The sequence below is a fragment of the Triticum aestivum genome, chromosome 3A (assembly GCF_018294505.1).
Source record: "Triticum aestivum cultivar Chinese Spring chromosome 3A, IWGSC CS RefSeq v2.1, whole genome shotgun sequence".
Taxonomy (NCBI): domain Eukaryota; kingdom Viridiplantae; phylum Streptophyta; class Magnoliopsida; order Poales; family Poaceae; genus Triticum; species Triticum aestivum.
In genome coordinates this window covers 37,200,842-37,215,191 of record NC_057800.1, presented here as the reverse complement: position 1 = coordinate 37,215,191, position 14,350 = coordinate 37,200,842, and the positions used below count along the sequence as shown (strand labels likewise).

General features: G+C 50.5%; 1 protein-coding gene and 1 pseudogene across 1 annotated transcript; one reads left to right on the top strand and one right to left on the bottom strand.

Annotated features, from left to right (window-relative positions):
• Positions 1-4,893: 4,893 nt before the first annotated feature.
• LOC123060059 (thylakoid lumenal 15 kDa protein 1, chloroplastic) lies at positions 4,894-6,812 on the top strand. The gene is made up of 7 exons (XM_044482626.1): positions 4,894-5,201; positions 5,287-5,382; positions 5,583-5,655; positions 5,796-5,857; positions 6,041-6,122; positions 6,302-6,362; positions 6,485-6,812. The coding sequence occupies exons 1-7, from the start codon at positions 5,028-5,030 to the stop codon at positions 6,534-6,536; spliced, it is 600 nt and encodes a 199-aa protein (XP_044338561.1). The 5' UTR covers positions 4,894-5,027; the 3' UTR covers positions 6,537-6,812.
• LOC123060060 (receptor kinase-like protein Xa21) lies at positions 6,741-9,988 on the bottom strand (annotated as a pseudogene).
• Positions 9,989-14,350: the final 4,362 nt, after the last annotated feature.

The window sequence follows — 14,350 nt, the reverse complement described above, 5'->3', positions numbered from 1 at the left end:
ATATCTCTCCTAGGAAATAATTAAGTTCCAGAGCTAAAGAATGTACTCCCTCTGTTCCTAAATATTTGTCTTTCTAGACATTTCAAATGACTACTACATACGGATGTATGTAGACATATTTTAGAGTGTAGATTCACTCATTTTGCTTCGTATGTAGTCACTTGTTGAAATGCCTAGAAAGACAAGTATTTAGGAACGGAGGGAGTAGTTCTCAAGCGAGCACTCGAAAAGAATTTGGAGGGTCCTCATTTAAAAAAAAGGAGGATGACCCCCGGCCTCTGCATCTGGGAGATGCATACAGCCACTTTATTGATTATTTTCGAGGATCTTACAAAGTATTACAGACAATATACCTGAATCCACCATCTTGGCAACATATGCCGCTACTCCTATTCATATGATGAAGGGATACTAGCTGGGCCACTACCCAAACCACTCACCTAAACCTAACATCAAAAGCTGAAAGCCCCAGCCGAGCCACATACTGGGTTTGGGGCACAATCCGGTCAAACGCACTCGTGTGTCGTCGCAGCCATCTTCCATAGGTCCGTCTTCAGATAATATTGAGGCTTCTACCTTATCTGGCCACTTTGCCATCGACGTCACCATGAGGCCAGACAGCCACCTCCTCCTGCGCGAGTCCATCTCCGCGCATCGGACGCCAAGCCTCCACAGCGCCATGCCGCCGATCTCCACCTCTATCAACGTGTGAGATGAAGTACCGCTCCACCACGGCAGGTACAAGGTAAGGAAGGGCGAGGTCCCCATCGGAGACACGGCCGGACGGGCCGCCACCAGGAACCAGACAAGCTCGCCATACACGCTCAGCATACTCATGCCCAAGTCGGCGCCTTCAAGAAGGTGACGACACTGTGGCGCCGCCGCCGCTTAGCCACCGGGCTAGGGTTTTCACCCGGGCGCAGGGGAAGGGGGAGGCAGGGGAAGTTAAGCCTCGGCGCCACCACCAAGGAGGGAATGGCGTCCGGGACGCCATCGACGTCGTGACCGCCACCGGCGGCCAAGGGTTTCCCCCGGCCAAGCACCCTGCCGCCACCTTCGAACCAGCCACAGCATCAGCAGGCGCGTGCACGCCGGAGATCCAGGCCGGCCGGAGGTCATGCATCACGAGCGGACCAGAACGCCTCAGATCTGACGAGGGAAGCCCGGGGCCTCCCCGCGCCAAGACCAGCTCCCACTGGGACCTCGCTGCCGACGCAACCGAGGGGACCCGGCCGACCTCACCGACGAGCACTCCCCGCAGCCGGAGGAGCGCCGTCCGCACCAGCGAGGCCGCCGCCTCAGATGCGGGCCCTCACCACCAAAAGGGAGCGGCCAGAGGCCTCGTCGCCGCCCTGACAGGCAGCCGCGCGGGGCCCCGGCGACCGCCTCCTGCAGCAGCGAGGAGGAGGGAAAGGGGGAGGTGGCGGCGCGAGGGTGTTGGGGAACGTAGCAGAAATTCAAAAATTTTCTACGTGTCACCAAGATCTATCTATGGAGAAACCAGCAACGAGGGGAGGAGAGTGCATCTACATACCCTTGTAGATCGCTATGCGGAAGCGTTCAAGAGAACGGGGTTGAAGGAGTCGTACTCGTCGTGATCCAAATCACCGGAGATCCTAGTGCCGAACGGACGGCACCTCCGCGTTCAACACACGTACAGCCCGGTGACGTCTCCCATGCCTTGATCCAGCAAGGAGAGAGGGAGAGGTTGAGGAAGACTCCATCCAGCAGCAGCACAACGACGTGGTGGTGGTGGAGGAGCGTGGCTATCCAGCAGGGCTTCGCCAAGCACCGCGAGAGATGAGGAGAAAGAGAGATAGGGCTGCACCAACAGGGAGAGATCAAATCGCGTCTTGGGCAGCCCCTAGGCCTCAAGTATATATAGGGGAAGGGGAGGGGGCTGCGCCCCCTTTAGGGTTCCCACCCCAAGGGGTGCGGCAGCCCCAGATCCCATCTGAGGGAGGCGGCCAAGGGGGGAGGAGAGGGAGGCGCAGGGAGCATGGGCCTTAGGGCCCATCTGCCCTTAGGGTTTGCCCCCTCTCCCCCTCTAGGCGCATGGGCCATGGTGGGAGGCGCCCTAGCCCACCTAGGGGCTGGTGCCTTCTCACACTTGGCCCATGTATGCCTCTGGGGCCCATGGCACCCCCAGTGGACCCCCGGACCCCTCCGGTGGTCCCGGTACATTACCGATAACACCCGAAACTTTTTCGGTGATCAAAACAGGACTTCCCATATATAAATCTTTACCTCCGGACCATTCTGGAACTCCTCGTGACGTCCGCGATCTCATCCGGGACTCCGAACAACATTCGGTAACCACATACAAACTTCCTTTATAACCCTAGCGTCATCGAACCTTAAGTGTGTAGACCCTACGGGTTCGGGAACCATGCAGACATGACCGAGACGTTCTTTGGTCAATAACCAACAGCGGGATCTGGATACCCATGTTGGCTCCCACATGCTCCACGATGATCTCATCGGATGAACCACGATGCCAAGGATTTAATCAATCCCGTATGCAATTCCCTTTGTCCATCGGTACGATACTTGCCCGAGATTCGATCGTCGGTATCCCGATACCTTGTTTAATCTCGTTACCGGCAAGTCTCTTTACTCGTTCTGTAACACATCATCCCGTGATCAACTCCTTGATCACATTGTGCACATTATGATGATGTCCTACCGAGTGGGCCCAGAGATACCTCTCCGTCACACGGAGTGACAAATCCCAGTCTCGATTCGTGCCAACCCAACATACACTTTCGGAGATACCCGTAGTGCACCTTTATAGCCACCCAGTTACGTTGTGACATTTGGCACACCCAAAGTATTCCTACGGTATCCGGGAGTTGCACAATCTCATGGTCTAAGGAAATGATACTTGACATTAGAAAAGCTTTAGCATACGAACTACACGATCTTTGTGCTAGGCTTAGGATTGGGTCTTGTCCATCACATCATTCTCCCAATGATGTGATCCCGTTATCAACGACATCCAATGTCCATGGTCGGGAAACCGTAACCATCTATTGATCAACGAGCTAGTCAACTAGAGGCTTACTAGGGACATGGTGTTGTCTATGTATCCACACATGTATCTGAGTTTCCTATCAATACAATTCTAGCATGGATAATAAACGATTATCATGAACAAGGAAATATAATAATAACCAATTTATTATTGCCTCTAGGGCATATTTCCAACAGAGGGAACCCTAGGTCGCCCCCGAGTCGCCCTCGGGAGAGCGACGCTGGGGTGGGGGGGAGGGGGAGGTATACCTCATGATTCGGTATTCTTTCCCTTCAGATCATAGCATCAAATTTCTTGACAAGCTATAAGATGGTTAGATTTATAGGTGGCACTTCTCAGAAATGTTGTGCTCAAGTTTTTCGCAACAATGACACGTCCCCTCTATCACGAGTGATCGGCAACAGGTTCCGCGGGGCCAGAAACATGAGGTTATCGCCACCTACTATGAGCGAAAACCAACCAAAAAAATCGCGTTATTATTATGGGAAATGTTTCAGGCCGGGGCACCGGACGAACCTTCGGCCGGTCGCAAGCCACGCTGGCGCCCCGTGCCCGCCCAAGACACGCCCCGCGCGAGACTCCTGTTGATTGCTGGGCCCCACGTGGACCACCCCTCCTTCCTTATCTTTCTCCTAACTGCTGCCTTCATCCTCTACCTCCAGACACATCCTTTCCTGTGGCCATATTTCTTCTTCCTTTTCCCCACGCTGCTGCCTACTGGCAGCCGCTGCCAGCCGTGTGCTTCGCCGAGCCAGGTGGACTACCCGACTGCTGCCAGTCCTCCTCCTCCACACATCTTCTCCCCAAAACATCTCTCTCCTTCTCTCTCAAATAAGCCATGGTTCAAGATGAGGCAAGGTCTTGGAAGGAGGCCGCAACCCGTGCCCGGGGAGGCTACGACCGACCATGAGACGGCGAGCATGACCTCAGGATGGCGAGGATGGGGCGACGCTCCTATGAGAAAACAATCAATGTCGTTATTTTTGCTACATGCTTCAACCGGCGTCGGAATTTGCTACAAACGGCATCGCATATTGCTGCCACCGGTGTCACGTTTTGCTGCAATGCACAATCGACCTCGCGTTTTTGCTACAATCGATGTCGCTTTTTGCTACAACCGTTTTCATTTTTTGCTACATATGTTCAGGCTGAGTTGCGACCCGACGACGGCGGCGATGACATTTTTGTTGCAACCGTAATAGATTTTTGGTACACCCAACAACAATTTTTACTACATCCATTCTTTTTTCACCGACGACGATACAATGGCGAGATACAACCGCCGGCAATGATGACAAGTTTTTTTGCCAAAAAGCTGCAACGGGCATCATCAAAAGTTGGAACCGGCCATGAGCGAAACTGCATCTAGTGTGGCGGTGCCCGCCCATGGCCATGGCGACAGCCCCGCGCGGAGCTTGACGGCCGCCATGGCAGGACCCCTCGCGGAGCTCGATGCCGATGGCCATGGCAGCACCCCTCCCGGAGCTCGACTCCCATGGCCATGGCGTGCCCTAGCAGCCACGGCGGCATCCCTCGAGCGGAGCTCAACGAACATGGCCATCGTGTCCATCACCAGGCGAGGAATCATGCAACTCGCGGGTCACAGGGGGCGCGCGTCCAGCGCGAGGAAGGAGACGAGTTTGGGAGAGAATCGGACGGTTACAGGCGCGCAGATCGTACGGCTACCGAGTGACCGGCCGAACTTTTGGCCGGCGCACCGGCGCCTATCGTTGCCCTATTATTATTCAATACGTATGTGCTAAAAGAACATTTTTTTTGAATTAAAAAATGCTTCTGAGGTTCAGTAATGAGTGGAGTCATCCATCGACATTTGGAAAGAAAGAATACGAGGAAAAATGGCCATCGTGGCAACAATCGTTTGATTGGCCAAGCAAACATGGTGGCAACGAGATGAAGATAAGACGGATAAACTCGTCGGCGCAGCCCAAAAAAGAGAGACCGCGACAACAGCCAGCCAGGAAGCTAGCTCGCCATGGCCATGTCCATCCTCGGCGCTCTGAAGCTCGCCCCTTCCCAGCCGGCGACGACGGCGCAGCCGACACCGGGGCGCGCCCCCTCCTCGCTGCACTTCCACCTCGCCAACGCCGGCGCCGCCGCGCTGGTCGCCGCCTCGCTGCTCCTCGCCGACCCGGCCCTCGCTTTCAGGGTTAGTTCTACTGTATTTGCACCTGTCGACCGAGTGTGGTGGCGAGGCGATTGAGGCGGCGTTAATGGCGTGTGGGTGGATGCAGGGAGGCGGGCCATACGGGCAGCAGGTGACGCGGGGGCAGGACCTCACCGGCAAGGACTTCAGCGGCCAGACGCTCATCAAGCAGGACTTCAAGACCGTACCTACTCCATCTCTTCCCATCGATTCCTACACTATGATGTTATCATGCCTCAAATTTGTTCTTGCAGTAATTATCAAATACGGAGTACATAGTAGGCTCTGACCTCTGACTGAAATTTCTACCGTGTAGAAATAGAGCAGAGCATCGGAATGTCCAGAATGTTTTGCTGATTTTCTGAATTTTTGCTTCTGCTGCAGTCCATTCTGCGGCAGACCAACTTCAAAGGCGCAAACCTGCTCGGCGCCAGCTTCTTCGATGCAGACCTCACAGGTAGCCTACTGATTCGCATCTGTTCTTCATCTCCTCGGTGGTTCCAGCCAGCAGACAGACACTAGTTGTTGTCTGTCAAGTGTTCAGTTGTGACAAAATGGGTGATATTATTATATTTGGCTATTTGATGGTGAATTCAGGTGCTGATCTCTCTGATGCTGATCTTAGAAACGCCGACTTCTCGCTGGCAAATGTTACAAAGGTACACCAGTAGCAGCTATAGACAGTAGACAGCAAAGCATATCATGATTGTTTGGGTTCAGAATAAGCAGTAACATAGCTGTTCTGAATTTTGCTTGAAATCGTGTACTCGGTCGAGTGGTCACCGCATCTGATCGTCAGAGCATCGGACTATGGTTTCACAGCAATCTGGTTCATTCTGCAGGTAAATTTGACAAATGCCAACTTGGAAGGGGCACTTGTGACAGGGAACACTTCTTTCAAAGGTTCCAACATATACGGGGCAGGCAAGTGCTAAGTGTTTATCTCCAAGTTCTGTCTGGAATCTTAACATATTTATTCTCAAAAAAAAAAAAATTCTTAACATGTTTGGATTATCACCATGTGATCAATGTCGTACTGAAATTATCTTGCTGTACTGTGGCATCACCAAGTCATGGTTTCCCCATTTTTCTCTCCTCTCCAGATTTCACGGATGTTCCACTACGAGACGATCAGAGGGACTACCTTTGCAAAATTGCTGACGGGTGAGAAGAAAAAAAAATGTCGATATGCAGGAACTTGCCATCCATTCTCTTAATCTCTTTCTCCATCTGCATTTCTGTATGATGACATGGTTCTTAGCGATTTTGCAACTGTTGTGCACCAGGGTAAATACGACTACCGGAAATGCCACAAAGGAGACTCTTTTCTGCAAATAAATGTACAAGGGTGAAGAAGAATGAAGAGACTAAAGAGTTCGGAGGCTGATTTAGTTCTTGAATAGTACGCCAATTTTTTTCTTCAACTTCCTTATCCCCCCCAGGGGTGCAGAGAGTTCTTGAACACAAGAGTGTGAAGTGGTTGCTAGGAAATCAATGGGTGGTGTCAGCATGCCAGGTGTGTTTGGGAAGGGCAAAAGTTACTAGTAGTAAATAAAAAACATGTTGGTCTGGTAATATTGATACATGGAAATGCCATTCATCTCAGTTTTTCAATGTGCACTAGCTGGGCTGACTCAAAGACACGCAGAATGTTTGGATTGTAAATCTGGGCCCTTACATACATTCTATGTGATAAACGTCAATTGTACAAGTAAACAACTTATTCAGGTAGCTAATACTACCGAAACAACGGCACTGCTTCTGAGATATGCATCCTTGATTCCATGTAGCTTAGCAGCCACCTCCTGCATGTTGATGCGTTCGCCCGGGGATGTCTTAGTGCAGCAAAGGCCAACATTTAGCACAGATAACAGACAATGTGAGTGTTTTTCCTTGAAGGCTATTGGAGTTTCATCCAACTCTTTTAGCAGCTGGGGGTCGACAATCTCAAATACCCTGTCAGGGAAACTTGGCCTCCGTAAGCTTCACAATGCTGAGTCCATCCTTAAACATGTCGCCAGTTTCATCTTCACTGCTTAACATAGATGCCGCAAAATGTAGAAGCACAAGATAAAGAGAAGACCATTACCCGGAGCAGTGTATCCAATTGTTCCCATCACTGCAATTGAAGAAGAGTTTGAGTTACCGTGAGATGACGTTGTGGAACCAACTTTGAATCTTGACAAGCCAAAGTCTCCAACATGAGCTGTCATATTGTCATTCAAAAGAATGTTGCTAGGCTTCAGATCACAGTGAATCAGTGCTTCTTGGTTGTTATGGTGTAGGTACTCCAGTGCATCCGCTACATCCACCACAATGCTTATCCTTTGACCAATCGTAATAAGGTTCAAATCCGAAGAGCCTTCATAGTCTGGAGTTGAGTATAGTAGTTTATGCAAATCCCCTCGCGGCATGAGCTCATACACTAGGGCCTTGAAATCATTACCACTGGAATCAATGCTTGAGCACACAGTTATTATAGGGACCAAATTACGGTGCCGCACATTTCTCAACGCGTTACATTCTGAGATGAAGCTCTTTTGTGCTCCTCTTGTCTCTAGGTTGAAGACTTTCACGGCAACCTCATTTTCATCTTCAACTAGTTTTCCTTGGTAAACAGAACTATATCTCCCACTGCCTATTAAGTTGGATACTGAGAATCCCTGTGTTGCTCTGGCTAGATCATTGAAAGAAACCATGGGAAATTTTGTAGAAAATGATGGCAGAGATTTAGATTTTCTCTTGTGTTTTCCTCCCCAGAGAAAGAAGCAAAATATGACAATAACAATTGACACCATACTCGCTATTGGGATAACCACTTTTAGCACCAAAGATTTCTTGTTCCTAATTGAATTTGGAGGCATAACAAAACATGCTAGTATGTGTAACTCCGGTACCCCACCACAAAGCCCCTGATTTCCATCAATTTGCACGGCAGTTGCATTCTTGAATATCCCTTTTGTTGGAACCTCACCATTGAGGTGGTTGAATGACAAATCTAGTTTCTCAAGAACTTGTAGGTTGCCAAGAGATGTTGGTATTGAACCAGTTAAGTTATTGGCAGAAATATTCAAAACTTTGAGGCCTCTTATGCTGCCTAATGAAGCGGGAATGCTTCCGCTGAAAATATTCGAGTCTAACTCAATGTATTCTAAACTTCCACAGTCACCCAGAGTGTTTGGAACATCTCCAGATAGCTTATTGGATGAAAGTACCAAATGTACGAGTTGTTTAGCATTGCCAATGTCGGTAGGAAGTTGTCCATCCAGGTTGTTGAAAGATAAATCAATTGCAATTATTGACGGGATTCTGAATATCTCCTTTGGAACCCTACCATGAAGGTTGTTGCTAGCAGTGTTCAAATATTGAAGCCTTGGAAAGTTACCAAAGCTTTTCGGTATGTGGCCAATGAATTGGTTTGAGGCTACATAGAGCTGTCCCAGTTGAGACAAGTTTGACAAGGATGATGGAATGACCCCCGTAAAGAAGTTTGCTGCTAAATCTACTTGTTGCAAATTTTTGAGAGTCCCAATCCACTCTGGAACGATACCTGTGAAGTGATTCCCCCCCACTGACACAGCAACTAGATTGTGAAGGTTGGCTATGCCGGAAGGGAAATTTCCCGATAGTTGATTTTCTCCCAAGTACAGAGTCTGGAGTTTATTGGAAAGGTTAGCTAATGAACTTGGTACATGCCCTGATAGAAAATTGACACTCATGGACAATATTTGTAGCTCTGTGCAGTTGCCTAAGCTGTCCAAAAACTCCCAGTCTTCTCGACTATGTGCTTGGAGCTGATTATTTTCAAGATTCAACATTGAGAGTTTGGTAAGTTTGCTCATCGTGGTGGGCACCAATCCGGTGAAGTTGTTCGTTGATAAATCAATGACACTTAGATTGGAAGCATTAGTGAATGAACTAGGAATGTGTCCTAGAAATAAGTTGCCACCTAATGTAAGTATACGGAGATTGGCGAGAGAGGTACAAAGATTTGGTGGCAGCTCCCCACTTAGACCATTGAGAGTTAAGCCAAGGCCGATGAGAGTAGAAACATTCAAGATGGCTTGTGGAAACCTACCTGTTAGCTGATTTGCACCCGCATACAGGTATTGCAAGCCTGACAAACCTGCAAACTCACTTGGGATATTTCCCTTGATTCGATTATGCGCGCAACTAATAAAGACTAGTGTTGTGATATTACCCAGAGAAGCTGGGATGATGCCAGTGAGGTTATTAAAGGAAACTTGCAGCATGTGAAGACGAGGAGGCAAATCACCGGGAAATTGGCCAACTAGATTGTTAACCGAAACATCCAACTCCTTGAGCTTTGAGCAGTTTGCAAAACTCGGTATCCTTCCTTGCAGCGTGTTTCTGTTCAAGTGCAAGGTTTCGAGGCGATGCATGTGACCAAGGGATGATGGGATCTCTCCGGCGAGTGTGTTCTCTGTCAAGGCCAGAGATTGCAAGAAGGTTAGGTTCCCAAGTGAAGGAGAGATATGTCCTACCAACCCTCGACCTGTAAGGTTTAGGGAAGTGACACGGGGTGGAGCCTTCACCCTGCACACGACACCTTCCCAATCGCAAAAGTGGGTGCTATCATTCCAGGACATCAAGGCTTGCTGCGGGTCGAGGCTGATTGCGTCCTTGAATCCAAGCAGTGATAACCGATCTGTCTCGTTACCATGTACGGAGGATGAGCTGCCGATGACGACCACATATTGTGCACTGAAAGTCACCAGTATCAAGAGAAGTAACTGTCCGAGTGTGGTAACTTTCATGGCCGGGTATCTCTGTACGTATATATGTTGGTCGAGTTAGTTTTCAGTATTATCTATGTAGGCATGCATATATAGGATGAAGGAGAAACTTCAATAGTAAATATAACCAATACTACTAGCAGATATTCATTAATTCATGAAATGTACATGCATGTGCGCTGTGAATCATGTACGAACCTGGGGATTTCTTCCTCTTCTTCCACGCGCTAGCTTTTCCTTTCCTGACCGGAACAAGAGCTACAGCTGCTGTAGGGCAGAGGCGAGAGCGAAACCAAGAATATTGTGTGCACAGGTTTGGAGTGTGGTGGAGTGTTTGATCCACCTTCACCAGTGAGCCCTCACTTTATATCGGTGATCTTCTCTGCTAGCTTGCTGCTGCCCGGTCGACTTCGGTCCACTTTGAAATAATGCACTAGCTAGCTAGCTAGGTACAATACATTATGCCCGGTCTTTGGTCATCGTCGTTCACACTGTATTATCTCGTACCGCATGTCTACATAGTACCACCTTCCAGAGATGGTGTCGGCAAGAATCATCATATGATAATACGGTAACTGTACCTGGCAAACATCGGGGTAAGAGGGTGGCAAGCGAACCATCTATGCCGACAGTTTTAGTAGGTGTAAAACGAGATCAAATGACGACAGTTTTTAAATGAAAATTGCCTTCTCGGAAAGAAACTGCCATGTGTCTTCTAAAGAAAATGTCACCTCTCCCCACTTCACCACTACTAAAATAGCCATCACATTGTTCGCATGTCCCACATCCTTTGGCAACGTTGGGCAGTTAGGAGGGTACATATAATATGCCTGCCGTATTTTTTTAGTGTCCGTGCCGGGTGTGGGTGTCCCGATCCGTGATTTTGGCCACCCATGTCACCCATCGCCGCTGTCAGACCCCGAGGTAGGTCCTCGTCGGTGGCTGGGGCGGAGGAAGGACGGGGAAGTCCTCAAACCGGCATAGGGACGTGGCGACGACGGCTCAATGAAGTGCCCGCAGAGGACGACCCATGCGTGTGGCGGCGTGGATCGGCGCAGGGACCAACGGCCAACTAGTCCGGCCATCGGAGAGGCGAGGAAGGGTGGGGGCCGTGACGGCGGCGGTGCGGGGGGGGGGGGGGGGGGGGGGGGGGGGGGTGAGAGAAGAGGAGGCGGGGAGAAGGGAGCCGATTTTACTCGACCGCAGAGAGTGGGAGTAAATATACTTCGGTGGATAGGAAAGGAGTAAAAATTATACTCTAGGCTGGCACGAGAGACCTCACCGGTAGTCTCACTCGGCGTCAGGCGACGACCGACTTCTTCGAATCTAATGCCGTCAGACACGGGCCAACCCCGATTAATCAACGGGTCCATATATAGTGTACTACCATAGTGAATGATTACTGTACGTTGATTGATTATTCGAGATAGTTATCGGTTGATGTGATCAATTCTCCTAACCAATAACTACACTATATTCAGAGTGCTCCGACTGAACTTTCTAGCGTGTGGAAATACAACAGAAGGCCTGATTGTTGAGAGTGTTTTGTTTAGTCTGAATCTGTGCTCTTTTGCCGCCAGTCTATTCTGCGGCAGACCAGCTTCAAAAGACGCGCAGCTGCTCGGCACCAGCTTCTTCCATGCCGACCTCATATGTGTACAGTACTGATTTTGCATCTGTTCTTGATCTCCTCAGCGATTCCAACTACACTAGTACACAGACACTAGTTGCTCTGATCTCCTGACTCCTCGGAGGTACCAACCAGGACAACCGTCAAGTCTCAAGCTCTAAAACAACCAGTGATACTTTGAGCGTTTGATTTGATGGTGAATTCAGGTGCTGATCTCTCTGATGCCAACCTTCGAAACTCCTGCTTCTCGCTGGCAACTGTAGCAAAGGTGCATTGGTAGCTACACGGTAGGCAGCAAAGCATATCATAATCGTTTGGGTTCAGAATAAGCAGCGCTCGTTTGGATTTTGCTTCAGGAACCATCACACAGGACATGACTTGTTTTTCTGTTCCTTCCTGATCATCAAACTACTCTCTTCACAGGAAGCAATCTGGCCGTCAGTGGAACAGAAAATAATATTTTCATAATTGGTTGGGAGTGCGTTGCCTTAACTACGGGATATGGTTTTACAGAAATCTTATGATTTGGATGACCTTTGAGTTCATTCTGCAGGTAAATTTAACAAAAGCTAACTTGAAACTCGGAAGGGATGCTTGTCAGAGGGAACACCTCTTTCAAAGGTTCCGACATATACAGGGTCGGCAAGTGCTACTTGCTCATCTTCAATTCCTCTCCCAACTCTTAACATATTTGGATATGATCAATGTCATATCTCTTCTCACCACAAGAAGTTGCAGACGAGGAGGGTTTCTGCGGTGGGAAAGAACATAGATTATGTCGGAGAAAAAATTCTGAAAGATTTATCCTAGATTCTAGTTAGAAAGCTTTGGCACGCTGCATAGGTTTGAACTTCAAGATATGTTCTATGTGGGAGAAACAAAAAAAGAGAAAACTTTATATAGAAAGTTAGTTGTGTCGCACGAATCTTAAAGCGATATTGGAGAGATAGGATAGCAGGGCCTGGATGCAAGTACTCTAAAAATCCATGTCCCTTGGATAGTGTCAGCCTGTCAGGCATACTTGTTGACTACAATGGAAACCAAATAAACTCCCAACATCAGGTATTAATCAATAAATTATTTATTTGATTGCTGATATTGATGCCTGGAAATGCTATTCATTTTTCCTTCTTCACTATCAAGGCTGATGCAGTAACGCCGATAGGGTGTGGATTTGTAAATAAGGGGTCCTTACGTACACGCTATGGGACAAATAATAACTATACATAAACTTGCTTGTTCAGCTAGCTAATACTTGTTACTGTTAAAGTATAACTTTGAATAGCTAACAGCGTGTATTCCCATTTGCATACGGTTGTACATATACGCGTATAGGTTCTTTCTTGGTCTCCAAGACTTGTAATCTTGCTATAAATATATGAGCCGATCGCCCCTTGAGAGGCGTCTTCCCTCAAACCAATTTTCGTTTACATGGTATCAGCCCTTCGTTCCTAAAACCCTAGCTTCCGCCGCTCCAACCCCATCCGCCGCCGCCCTAAACCCTAGGCGCTGCCGCGGTTTCCCCTCCCCTCCCAGATCGCCGCCATGTCCACCTCCGCCTCCTCGTCGTCCATGCTCGGGGCGCAGACGTCCGGCACCCTCACCACCTCCACCAACGCTGCCGCATCGCCCGCCCTCACGTCGCCGGCATCCCAGGCCGTTCACGTGGCCAGCGTCAAGACGCATGTTCCCGTCGTCCTCGATCTGCAGCAGTCCAACTTCGTCAAGTGGCGGATGCTCATCACCGTCCTCCTCGGCAAGTACGAGCTGATGGATCACATCTCCGAGTGGCAGCGTCAGGACTACGTCGTCCGCTCGTGGATCTACGGCTCCATCAGCAACGACATCCTGGACACCATCATGGCCCAAGATCAGACCGCGCATGACGCCTACACCCTGATCCGGAACCTCTTCCTCGATAATCAGCTCACCCGGGCCGTCTACCTCGAGGCACAGTTCCGAGCCCTTGTCCAGGGCGACCTCACCATCACCGCCTACTGCCACCGCCTGAAGGCCCTCTCCGACGCGCTGGCGGATGTGGGGCAGCCCGTGACCGACCAGACCTTGGTCCTCACCTGCCTTCGGGGCCTGAACCCACGCTTCTCCGACATCACGAACCTCGTCAAGATGCAAGTTCCGGCTCCCACCTTCCTGCAGACACGCTCCATCCTCCTTCTGCGCGAGAACCAGCTCGCCAACGCCGCTCCCGGCAGCTCCCTGTCGTCTCAAGTCGCCCTCTATGGCAACACCGCCAGGTCCTCCACCGGCGGCAACCCGGGCGGCCACGGCAACTCAGGCGGCAACTCGGGCGGCAACGGCGGCCGCTGGTCGAAGAAGAAGAAGAACGCCGGCGGGGGTGCAGCCAACTCCACCCAACCCCCCGCGGCACCCGGCCCGTGGATCTGCTTCAACCCGTACACCGGCCAGACCCAACAAATGCAGCCCGCCTGGCGTCCCTACGCCGCGCCGGTTCCTCCTGCCGGGGGTGCTGGTCTACTCGGACCGGCCCCGCGGTCCACCTCTTCCGCGCCGCCACCTCGTCAGTCTACCTGGGTGCCCCCAGGTCAAGTCGCCTATACGACCCAACTGGCGCCGCTGCACGGCCAGGCTTGGGGCACTAACCCGCCCCCACCCGCGGTGCCCTACACCCCCGGCCCGGCCTGGGACTGCTCCGCCCTCGTCGCCACCCTGAACGCCACTGCCGGCCCTTCAGCCGCCGGCCCTGCCACACCGGGCGCATGGGTCATGGACTCCGGCGCAACCTC